General features: G+C 42.2%; 1 protein-coding gene across 1 annotated transcript; it reads right to left on the minus strand.

Moving 5' to 3' along the window:
* Positions 1 to 937: 937 nt before the first annotated feature.
* LOC130572888 (myosin regulatory light chain 2, smooth muscle minor isoform) lies at positions 938 to 8,641 on the minus strand. Its single transcript, XM_057364899.1, has 4 exons — positions 8,557 to 8,641; positions 3,960 to 4,157; positions 3,638 to 3,799; positions 938 to 2,616 (listed from the first exon to the last, which is right to left on the minus strand). The coding sequence occupies exons 2-4, from the start codon at positions 4,141 to 4,143 to the stop codon at positions 2,444 to 2,446; spliced, it is 519 nt and encodes a 172-aa protein (XP_057220882.1). The 5' UTR covers positions 4,144 to 4,157; positions 8,557 to 8,641; the 3' UTR covers positions 938 to 2,443.
* Between the last annotated feature and the right edge of the window lie 4,433 nt (positions 8,642 to 13,074).

Below are 13,074 nucleotides of genomic sequence, written 5' to 3' on the forward strand. Positions count from 1 at the left end.
GGGGTTTGTGCCCACTTGCAGGCTAACTGGTCTCCTACAATAAAACAATCCAGGGAAACCAGAACTTGGAAGGTTGTCATTAYACTCAAACATCCTTGGTATTCTCTCTCAGTAATGTATCTCTTCCTGAGATAGGTATCTTTACATCAGTACAGCTTCATCTCAGCCTCTACTCAGAAGGAGCATCCAAGAAGGACAAGGAACAAAACAGCTACACCCCACATTTCACTGGCTGTCCAGAAAGTGACAGCAGCAGGACAGAGTATTTTTGAAATGGACWATTTCCTCTCAAGGAGGATAYRAGGTTCTCTTCAATGTAACTCATATTTAATATGATTTTAAAATCACTACTTTCAGAAAGAAAAATCCAGCTGGCACACCTGCCAATTACTCAGCGTAATATTTACAGAGAAAACACGATCAGGAAAATAAGGGGTTGGGGATCCAGTGTTAGGAACAAAAGTAAACTGATCTCTGAATCTTACACCATTTATACATTCAAAGGGAAAAACTAATCGATAGTCTTACATCTGTCCTTCGTGCAGGCTGCTTCCATGTGTGCACACAGTATTGAATTGCACAGAGGTGACAAGATCAAGCTAAAGTGACAGCATAACTTGTTCTCCAGCCTAATGTTACATAGCAACGTTTCAACAAGACAGTGTTTTCTAAAACTCCACTCTCTCTTATCTTTGTCACATGGGCACTGCTGCTGAAGACCTCCATRCATATTTGTAAACTACTTCCTACAACCATGCAGGTGTTGCATGGAGAAATACCTCAGTAGCCGTAACTGGAGAGCACCAAGATAGTTAAAACCCAAACTTTCAAGGAAAAGAGCAACTGTGGCAACCTGAAGTAGTGCAGAACATAGTGGGGGTAGGAGAAAAACTAAGGCTAAGTTTGTCAGAAGATAAAACACAAAATCGGGAAAAGAATGGTTGAAAAWTCAATTTTAATCAAGCCTGTAAGTGGAAAAAACCACCCTGGAATAAAAAATTAAAAAATAGTCCAAGTATGCCAACTGAGTATACTGTGTAAAGTTATTTACAAATCCAAAGCCAGAATATCCTCCAGAACTGCCATATGGGAACACAAGCAAGATTAAGTAACCTTAAGCCTTCATGCTACTGCACATGAAATGAGACAAACCCACCTTACAGGATAAGCATCAGAGCCTTTACAGCCCTTCAGCACTGAATTCCCATTCCTTGGGGTCTTAAGTCATGTGATATAGCTGAGGACATGCTTTCTAGGTCAGACGTCATTATTTTAGTTGATAAATACATAGGCAAAATAAATTCTTCCTTCTGCTTTTAACTTGCAGTAGCCAARAGAATGAGGCACACAGAAGAGCACTGCCAAACCAAGAACTACAAAAACAATCTTCTTTTCTTTGTATTTGAGGCAACATCAGCACAACCAGTTCTGAATGACTGACTGTGCTTGGTTCAAAGCCATCTTATCAATATAACTGAGGACTATGTATGATATTTTAAAAAGTGAGACCTACTTCAGCACCTATAGGGTTTTACCAAGTGAATTCTTAGAACGATTTGGCTCACATTCTCACATACAAGTGAATTAGATGTAGAACAATAAAGCTTTCTATAAATTTTCCRGCCATGTATTGCTGTTAATTAGTACCAGCAGATTCCCTGGCACAAGCTTCCTTCAGCAGAAGGGAGAAAATATGCCTAATTCCCACTCACTGTCAGCATAAAGACTTAGCAAACAGGAATGCACACTTTGACATGAAAGTACTGCTAGAAAACCCATCAGTATTRAAAGGAAGCAAAAGCTGGGCATGGCATCTGCTTAAGAATCACATGTTCTCTGCTGGCCATGGAAATTGGAACAGTCTTCCCAAACTATTTCTTTCCTTAACTACTTACACAGTAGTCAGATCCCACTTCAAAAACCTGAAGGATTTCTGCAGCTACATTTTTTAAGARGCCAGCAGATGCTGCTACGAGCATTTCAGAACCCTGTGACACTGAACAAAACACTGTAAAAATGAGTTTTCTAGCTTGACTTGCAACTGCAAGAAAAATACACTGAAAACACCTGCATTTGTAAATGCATAATAGAAATGTGATTCTTCACAAAAAGATTTTGAGGTATTTTATCTATATTGCAATCTTTATTTCAAAATGGCATTTATTACAAAAATGTAAAAATCCAGCTAAACCAGAAACATTGAGATTATTTTCCTGGACAACCAACTCCAGGGAATGTTTGTCCCATAGCTTTTCCCTCACAATATTTTCCCCGTTTCCAGTCTGATTACAGGTGCAAATGTGCCTAAATGGCCTGGAATAGATAAATATATTGAAAAAGAAAAAAGCTYTGAAGCTAAATGCATGCAACAAGTTCTATCAGGAAGAAATGGTTAAAAATAAAYGTAAGTGTAGAGATAATCTGCAGGTATCCAGGGACTTGCTCAGTCATCCTTGTCCTTTGCTCCATGTTTCAGGATGCGTGTGAATTCAATGTAGTTGAAATTGCCCTTTTTGTCGATGGGGGCCTCTCTGTACAGCTCATCCACCTCTTCATCYGTGAACCTGTCCCCCATGGTGGTCAGCAGCTCCCGCAGGTAGTCTTCTTGGATGAACCCTGGAGCACAGTAGGAAGACAAAAGAGGAGTTTCTACATTTATCTGCTAATACATTGGTGAGAATTCCCTTCTTTGAGTTCTTCCCCTCAATTAAAGATATCTACAGTCTTTGCCAAATGGAAACAATGCTATTAAAGCCTATTACTAAAATTGCCRAATAATTACAAGGATTCAATCAAATCAGGCATCTTAGTTTGAAAATCTCACGACTTTAAGTAAAGACCATTGTATGATTTGCCTGTAGTGTTCCAAAGGATATAAAAATTTGTCCGTATTCACACTGGACATCCTTCCCAACAAAAAGGCTACACTCACAGTAGTATCAAGACCCTTCTAACAACTCTGTATTTCAAAGACCACAAAGGGAATCAGTTTGCCTTGAGCATTCCTAATAAAAACCACAAAGAAAGCCCTTAACTACTAATATTCAGTAAGTGCATGGAAYACAGGAAAATTTACAGCATTTCAAATTGATCTTAACTCAATRGAAAAACTCAGATTTACTACACTGGTTGCAAAGAATAAATTTTTGACATCATTGTTTATTGAACAAACAGGCTTGTATAACTTGTGATTGCTTCCATCAGCACTCTTGTGAGTCACACAAGAATTTTCTTGTATTCATTTTCTTCTTTTAGTGCAGCTTAACTGAGGGAAAGGGGATACAAGTTGCTGACAGAAAAACAGTTCTTCATAACAGCTTTGAAAACAATCATTCCCTTTATAAAAATGCCCCCAAAGGTGAATTTTAAGTTAGGAATAAATTAAGACCCTGGTTCCCAATCAGAATCTTTTATACTTTCTCCTGTCTTGAACAACAGAACTGAACTGCCAAAAATTTGAAATTTTTACAGAGATTGAAAAGGTCAATTTAGAAGATAAGGATACAGGTATGATTTTGAGTCTTCAGAAATTAAAATTTTCAGAGCTAAAAAATTCATCACCACTTCTATGAACACAAGTATTTATTGTTACAAAAGTAAGCAGAAGTAYTACATGTACACTGTTTCACCCACATACCTGTTGCTTCTTCATCAAAGCAAGCAAAAGCATTCCTGATTACATCCTCTGGGTCAGTGCCATTCAACTTTTCACCAAACATTGTGAGGAACATCGTGAAGTTGATGGGGCCCGGAGCCTCGTTCATCATGGCATCCAGGTATTCATCYGTTGGATTCTTTCCTACAAATAAAGGGATTCATACTTTGTTTAGCTTTCAAACTCCAAAAACAATGTCAGTAGTGCTAATACAAACTGAGACACCTCTCATATCCCAAAATCAGTATTTTGATTTTTACAGCACAAATATGCTTGGCAAGCATCAACAGCAAAGGGACATTACCAAGGGAGGCGAGCATGTCGTGCAAGTCCTCTTTGTCAATGAAGCCATCCCTGTTCTGGTCGATCATGTTGAAGGCCTCCTTGAATTCCTGGATCTGCGACTGATCAAACATCGCAAATACATTGGAAGTGGCGCGCTGAGGGCGCTTCTTGGTGGTCTTGGTCTTTGCCCTTTTGCTCGACATGGTGGCTGTTGGTTCTAAGGAGACAGAAACATATCCAAGATTTAGTCTTATTAAATCATATCACAAGTCCTTGGGGGAAGGATGGATAAAGGGACTTCAAAATTTCACGTTATCAGCACAATACTCCAAAGTACACATTTATTTCAGTATCTCCTGCTACATTTTCTTTCATTCAGACTTATCTTGCTATTAAAGAATAATGCGTTTGAGGATTTAGGAAGCGGCACTGTAGGCCAATAGCAGGCTACAGATAAAGCCCCAAATCAAATCATAGCTCTTGAAATGAAACTTACACAGTGCTTGTCTTGCTGCTTCAATACTCCTCCTGTATMTTCCACAAATTAAAATGACTACATAGTCAGGAGTTTGGAGGCACTATTGACCTACCACACAGAAGRGTATGTGCTGCTAAACTAGCACAGTGATTAATAGATCAGACTGTATGCTAAACTATTTTGTTAGAATAGCTGTCGTTGAGAGAGAGGGAGAGAAAACACCAACTTGGTTCAAAAGCTCTACGCTGCTATTCCGTTACACAGTGGAACTATTACACAACACATGCAAATGCCAGCATACTCATTTTTAAATGAATTAATGACAAAATAGTTACAAAAATGTCAAAACTGTTTCTTTTACACTACCATAGAAACATTTATGTATTTTTATACATTTTCACGTATTACAAGTATAGAAGTATCATTGTTTCTCTTGAAGCTGTCAAATGAAATAATAAACATGGTAGATTTTATATTACAACAGTAATACACTCGGGGTAGAAGTGAGGCTTGTAAATTAACTGCATCTATTTAGCTGGGAAGATACATGTATCCATGTATACATGTCTTTAGTATTCCGACTAAATGCATGACAGTACAAACTTRAAAAGCTGAGTCATTCACTGAAGGCAAACACAAAGATCTCAACATGGATTAGAAGTTAGACCCTTTCTAATGTTGTTTCTAAGTCTCATAACCTCTACTTGCATTAGCTGAAACTAAAGTGTAATCCATACTGCTATAATCCTTTATTATGATCAAAGTGTTATGCAAATCAGATCATTTCCATTCTTGATTCTGAATTTTACAGAAAGCACATGTAGCAAGCACTTCCTGAAAGAAAGAAATTTAAGCTTCACCTGTAACAAGAGTATCAACATTCTGAAATTTACATTAAATATTAATTTTATAACTTAGAAACAAATTATCTGGTCAGAAATGCAATACTAATCCAAGTCATAGCACATTTGTTACTGTTTCTCAGATAGTTTTCTCAAAGATAGGGTATGTTTTGTTAGACTCCTGAAAAGTAAGACTGAAGTCACTAACTCTGATTCATCCTTACAAAATAAAGGGAGTAAAATTAAGCAAAGTAACTCCCTTACATAATCAACCCAATATGAAGGCAAAAAAAAAGCAGTTATTTCTTGCTTTTTAACTAAAAGGAAAGGTATTTTACCTTGCTTTGTATTAGATACCTGACAGGGTGCACCAAGCATCTGCATCATAAAAGGAAATTCCATGGTTGCGTCCCTTCTTAGTCTATCCACAAGGACAGCTACTGATTTCCCCTGCTAATTCCACACTTTTAAACCCTACGTGGATCCACAACGCTCTTCTGACGTACAAAACAAACCACTATGTTGCAAACTAAAAATAGTCWGTGAAATGCAACTGCACATCGCTCAACAACGCAGACGTTCTCTTCATTGGACTCACTAACCACGAGCTACCCGAGATGTCTGGCCTCCACAACACTGCAACAAATAAATGTGAACTCTTGACATTGAGATATTTATGTAGATAGCTGACAACAAAGGTAGTTTGTTTTCAATCTGCAGCCAAGGGTTGTGCATAACTTCAGTGGTTTTTTTACCTCTGTAAAAACCCTCAGGCAAGCTCCTGTTTAATTCTGAAGTATTGATTAAAAGTTCCACTACTCAAAATAGAGCTGAATAGTATCTTTTAGTAACTCTTCTCTGAAATAATGCAGTTTTCAGGATATGGCACATCCAAAGTAAACAAAAAAATTTACTTTACACGTGATGCAATGGCAGTGCTCCCAGCAAGCCACTACCTGCAATTCTCTCACCAACAACTCAGTCCTAAGCAAGAGGAGGTAACAAAAGCAGACTGCCAACACATTCTTATTAACTCTATTCAGAAGATTGACATATCAGAGCATATTTTACTAGAAAAGATGAAAAAATTGCCAATACTTGCATCACTGTTTTCTGAGTTTCCCTGAACCAGGCTTGGAAACTTTTCCAGTCCAAAAGAGCTGTCAGCCTAGCTACATAGAAACATTAGATCTCACAGGACTGCAGTGCCTTTCAGCACAGGTTTGGTGCAGCTATGCCTGAAACACTGCAGTCAGCTTTGAGAGCCTCTGTTAGAAAAGGGGTGGTATATTTTGGAACATGTTCAGAAAACCAAAGTCATCAATCCAGTTGGCCAAAGACATCAATTTATAATTTAAAAGTTCCAAAAGTGTTTACRCTTTTTGTTATATCTGTGTATAACAGTGAATGATGTAATGAGCCAGAGCAAAGCTCACCTGAGTCAAGCACTAGACTCTGTCATTTTAGAAGAAGTAGAATTTAACCTGACAAATTTACCTGGTCATTAAACAAACAAACCAAAACAGAAAAAAAAAACCAACTTATCATCAACCCCCCACAACCAACCAACCAACCTAGACTCAACAAAACGACTCCCACCTAAGCCAATGCTTTTATAATTGAAATAGGGTTAATATAGGCTGCAAATAAAATTTCAGTAGATAAAATGTKGGAATACTTCACATTGGACAGCACAAGTCATGACATGCAGTTTTGGTCCCTGTGGTTTATACTATGCTGCACTGAATGGTCTGGGCCTTGTTTTGGAAGTCCAAGAAACTTCCAATGTAAGACCTCACTTGTGAGACACACTATAAGGTATTTCTGAAAATATAACCTTTGTTTAGGAGGATTTTCACATATTCGGAAAATAATAAATAGGTAGCAGCAGCACTGTGCTTCTTTTTGCTGCCTGTATTGTAATTTACTCAGTCAAGCAATAGCAGTGGATGCCAAACCACAGAAGCACAGGAAGTCATCTTGTGGTGCCTTCCTCTGGGAAAGTGATAAACACTTGGAGAAATAAAACCCCAAGCAACTAAAAATTCTGAGCCAAGTCATAAGCTGTGCTCTTATGTTTCAACATTGTGAACAATCTAATAATTGCAGTACCTATCACTCAAAATTAAAAAAAAAAACCCAAACCATCACACAATAAATCCCCACAACCCATAGCCCAGAAAGTCTCTACATGAACATCAAATTCAAAAGTCAATCTCAAAGCTAAATCCCAGGTTTTGTCCAAGTAATCAATAACAGCATCACATACAGTCACACATCCATCACAGTCTGGGTGGCAACAGGAAGAGRTAAGAGCAATGTGCTTTCCAACAGATCTGTGTCAAGGCTCAATAAAGGGCAGATTACACTATAAAAGCAAAGGGGCAAAAACCAAACCCTACGCTGTCCCACCCAGTCTTAAAAARCACCTGTCTGTCTGCAAGAGAAACGGAAGCTCAGTGGTGACCCTTATTGCTCTCTACAACCATCTGAAAAGGATGGTGTAGCCAGGTGGGGATCGGCCTCTTCTCAYAGGCAAAAAGAGACAGGATGAGAAAACAGTCYTAAACTGYGCCAGGTTTAGGTTGGACCTTAGGAAGAATTTTTTTCACAGAAAGGGGGACATTACACTGGAATGGGCTGCCCAAGGAAGTGGTGTAGTCACGGTCCCTGGAGATGTTTTAAGTGGAGACCGGACGTGGCACTCAGTGCTCTGGTCTAATTCACATGGTGGTCGCTCACAGGTTGAGCCCAACAATCTCAGGTCTTTTCTAACAAATTCATTCTGTGATTCTGATAGAATTCGGGAAACTACTGTACCCTGTCCTCTATGCCTCAGTCGCGGCCATGAGCATTCCAAAACGTGCGCAGGAGGGGACAGACCCAGGACCTCTCCCACTATCTCACCCTCTTCCGACCGCASCAGCTCCCAGCCCTGCCCGTCCTCTAACAAAACTGAGGAAACATCCACAGAGGTTCGATGTGGCCTGCAGGCAGCTAAGCCTTTCCGACAGGGAGACAAAGAATATCTTTTAGCACCAATTCCCTGAAATGATGCACATTTCAGCACAGCGAGCTCATCCTCGCGGGCACCGTCCCCGCGGCGCCGCGCCCTGCCCGGCTCACAGGGCGGGGTGGCAGCGCCCAGAGCCGGGGTCTCCTCCAGSTCCAGCCCGCAGGGCGGATCCCTGTCAAGAGCAGCAGCACCGAGCCGAGGCCGTAAGAGACCCCAGCTCCAGAAGCGAGCCCCGACCCGTCACCGCCCCCAGCCCCCGCGGCGGCGCCCCCCGACTCACCGGGCAGCGGCAGATGGTCCCGGTCACGGAGCGGCTGGAGCGACACTTCCGGAGAACGGAGCGGCCGCCGCCCAGCCSGGCAGGAAGGAAGCTGTGGGCGAGACCATCCGCACACGAGGGGGACGTGSCGGCCTCGATCGTCGCTTCGGCGGCCAGGCGCCACGAGCCGTGTCGGGGAGAGGCCCCGCCGTGGCCCGCGCGTTTCGCATTCGTTCCCCGGGGCCTCTGCCTTCTCTGGAGGAGAAAAGCAGAGCCGCGAGCTGAGCCCCTGTGCCCTGCATGTGTGCTCCCCCCTCTCCGGGCGCCGCGTTGGTGCAGCGCGGTGTGGTCACCGCATTCCACGGGCSAGGGGCGGAGGGAGGCGCGCGCCTGCCCTTGTAAGGCAACGGCGGGAGTTTCCTGCTCGCGCTGTGGGCGGGGCCTCGCCCGCTCGCCCCGCCCCCGCCTCGCCTCGCCTTTTCCCGGTCGGGGTTTGCCGGGCGCTGCGGGTATGTCCCGCTTTGCATGGCCGCCAAAATGCCGCTCCCTGCCTCCTGCTCCGCATTCCCGACGGGTTCTGTGCAGTGGGAGCTGCCGGTCCCCAGCCCCGCGTTCGGCAGAGGAACAAGTCCCGTTGCCAGCTGCTTGTGGCTGTGTGGGGCAGCGCGGTGCGGGGCGAGCCGGTAATACAGAAACACAGGATGGGCCGGTTGGAAGGGACCACAGTGGATCATCTGCTCCAACCTCTGTGCTAAAGCACGCAGCACAGGATKGCATCCAGACGGTTCTTGAGTGTCTTCAGTAAGGGAGAGTCCACAGCCTCTCCGGGCAGGCTGTTCCAGTGTGTGGTCACGCACACAGTGAAAACATTTTTCCTCCATTCCTTCCAATGTTCAGGTGGAACTTCCTGTACATCTTGTCTCATTCTTCGGCACCAGTAGGAAGAGTCTGGCTCCATCCTCCTGACACCTTCCCTTCAGATACTTACAGACATTGATAAGGTCCCCTCTCTGTCATCTCAAGGCTGAACAGGCCCAGCTCCCTCAGCCTGTCCTCACAAGAGAGATGCTCCAGTCCCTTGATAAGTTTGTAGCTCTAAACAGCCCAACACATGCCATGGCACTGTCCTGCATGCTCGGCAGGTTCTGGTGTGTCGGGAAGATCCACAGTGTCACAATATCCTGACTTGGAGGGAACCTACAGGGATCATAGAGTCCAGCTCCTGGCCCTCACAGGACACCCCAATAATAAAACCATGTGCCTGAGAGCATTGTCCAAATGCTCCTTGAACTCTGTAAGTCTTGGTGCTGTGACCACTTCCCTGGAGCCTCTTCCAGTGCTCCACCTTCCTCTGGAAGAAGAACCTTTTCCTAGTATCTAATACTGTTTTTAGGCCAAGATGAAGAGGAATATAGGAAAAACAGAAACATCCAAAAAACGGTGACCACAGCTCAAAGAAAGAGACAGCATCATATAGCAAATGGACATGACAACCAGTGCCTGTGTGGCCTAATTTATAACTTTACTTATWGTTCTACTTACTTAATTTTTACAGAGTTTGCAGCTGTGTGTAAAGTCACATAGTTTGTGAAAGCAGTAAGAGATTACCCATATTTCTGATTTTTGGAGGGAAATAAACTTAACTGAGTGTCCAGGAGGTGTGGCCTCCCATGGACTCTCCTGGCCAGGGCACGGAGCAAAACTCTGGGGGAACATCTCTTCTACTCGGCACCCGAAGAGTGCCACTTGCAGTTTTCCCTGTCCCTGTTACTGCCAGCAGTATTTTCTACCTATAGGGAATAGTGGTGGTTGCTGTCACATGTCCCACCTTTCCCTGGGGAGGATGCTGCAGGTTTTTCACCTGAGATGAGCCTGTTCACAGATTTTATTTACTTATGCTTCAAACTCTTTTGCAATTAACTGACATTCTCAAGGAATCTGTTGTGTCATAGCAGGCAGCCCCTGACCCCAAAGACATGAGTTTCTGTTGCAGACTACCTGAGATAACATGGAAGCTGAGATAACCTTTCCTCTCATGTTCCAGAAATTGGTGACTCCTCATGCTGCATAAAAAACTCATGCATGCTTTTAATCACTTTTTTTCCATCTTTTTTCCTTATGTTTCTAGAGTCCAGTGCTTCCACAGCTGGAGTCAGTGGCAAAATTGATGTGTAGTTTATCCAAGTTAGCCTTGATAAGAGCAGAAATCAGAATATTTATCTACTTGAAAGTATTTCTATCCAACAGTTAAATAAATAACACAACAGCAATTATTTCCTAATGTTTTCCTTTGAAAATTCATGCAATACTAACTCATTTTTGTGACCTATACTAAAATAGTTCTTTAGCTTATCCAAAATTGGWATAATGGAAATAACAGTCAAAGGCTRAAATGTCAGTAAGGAATATGCAGGAAGACCTGTCAGAATAATCCTTCGTACCTGGAATCTGTGTCTGGAGAGTCCAGGATATGAGCAGCTGTCAGGTTTAATATTTAACATAATGAGTAATACTTAATATATTTACTTATCATAGAGGACTTTGGCCTACACTTTAAATCACCATAGTTGATTAACCTTTTAATTTTTTTTTTCTGAATAATTTCTTAGTGGGAAAAGGTCAGCAGCCTTTTGTTTTGAGAAGTAGGGAGAAACTGACTCAGTAGATTTCAGGCATCTTTAAGAAATGCAGCAGTAATATTGATTCATGAAGAGTAATCCTGTTTCCAGTAAAAGATAACCAGTTGTAAAAAAATAACATGATTCATTTGTAACATTCTTCTCATTAACTTCCTTCTACTGTATAAAAGTGCCATGAGTTCACTTTACAGATAATGAAAATGAAGCCCAAGTGAGCTAAACAACCATAAATACTAAAGGTGAGGTTTGGGAATGTAAGGGMATTGTCAGTAAATTAGTTTTGGAGTCTACTTTCAATAGGATTTGGAAGTTGCACACTCTCAAAACTCCCACGAGCTTCCAATATTTGCATACCTCACTAACTTTAGAATATATATTAAAGTTGCTCACTTGCTTCTTCCTCAGAAGCCAGAGGTCCCTAAAAAAAGAAATATCGCAAGGCTGCTTTTAAACTCGATTTAAAGAAAGACTATATCTAGACTTAGGCCAATCCTTAGGATTGTAACTCCTTTGTGTGTGTGCATGGTCTCACTGCAATAAATACAGCATTAATGAAGCAGCCAGGCTCCTCTCTTGCCTAGCAGGCATTCTGCCCAGCTCTGTGGTGGYTTGTCTGGGGAAGAAGGATCTGCCTCCCTTGGCTCTCCTGGTCTCTGGCATCACTGCATTTTCCATCTTCCATGTCTTTTCATGCTCCATCATTATAAGGCTCTCCACTACTGTGTTCTTTACAGTTTTGTTGCTTAGGAACTTCTTCTCACTCTCAGTACCTTACTCAGTGTGTGGATTGTTATTTTCCACACCACACACATAGAATACCATTTTCCTCCATGGAATTGATAATAATGTAATTCAGGTTGGCAGTGAATTATTAAGTGAATTATTAAGTGAATTATTAAGTGAATTATATCAATTTACGGGGATGAGTCTGCAGCCACCAAAATCCTGCCTATATGGAAATAAAGGGCCATGATATCACACCCCTTCATCAGTGTGTCTTCTCTGTGAGGATGCATTTTACTGAGAGAAGGACTCTTTATTGAACTGCATACTTTAATGAAGTTCATATGTCATAAAAATCCCAAACAACTCAGTGGGACCTAGGGCATTMAAAGAAACAAAAGCAAAGCACTGTGCTCAAATAGATGATTTACTTACTCTAACAGTAAGTCAAATTTAGCAATTCATCTGATGCTTTTCAAATTATTTGTTTTTCCTAGAAGTKAAATAATTACCAAAGTAGTTAAATAATAATAACAAATTATAACAACAATACCAACAACAATAATATAATCACAATAACAATAATAATGACAACTACTTAATACATTTGCAACAAAGCTCAGAGGAATATATTATTTTATGGTATTCAGTTATGTGAACAATAGGACAATCAGACTGCTTTAGCAAATGAACCAAAGAATCCAGACTACAGTTACATTCTGGGAATTATCACTAGTGAGTCAGGAAAGAAGGAATATACTCTTGAGTAGTTACCATCTCCAGCAAGCAACACATGACTTCCACACTACCGTAAATAATATGAGTTACTTAAACATTGCAACTTCAGCTGGTTCCAGCATGTGGAAGGTGGGTGCCACATCATGGTGGTGCCGTTCTTAGGGCATTCCTAGTGTGGGAATATGTCCCTGTACCTCACTGCCGCGTCAAGATGTGCCTGCGAAGGAGCCAGAGGCGCTGATACTCGCMCCCACCCCGGAGCCCGGCAGCCGCCTCCTGCTCACAGGTTCTGGGGAGGCTGAAAACGATCCCTTCACCTCTATTCCGGATTCCCACCTTGGGCACGCTTGTGTCGCTGCTCAGCGCTCGGAGCGGGCAGCGGGAGCCCGGAGCCGGGAGCCGGTCCCGGTCCCATACCGGCTGTCACCAGCAAGGGGAG

The sequence above is a fragment of the Malurus melanocephalus genome, unplaced genomic scaffold, assembly GCF_030028575.1.
Source record: "Malurus melanocephalus ecotype Western Australia unplaced genomic scaffold, MMel_1.1 scaffold_44, whole genome shotgun sequence".
Classification (NCBI taxonomy): Eukaryota; Metazoa; Chordata; class Aves; order Passeriformes; family Maluridae; genus Malurus; species Malurus melanocephalus.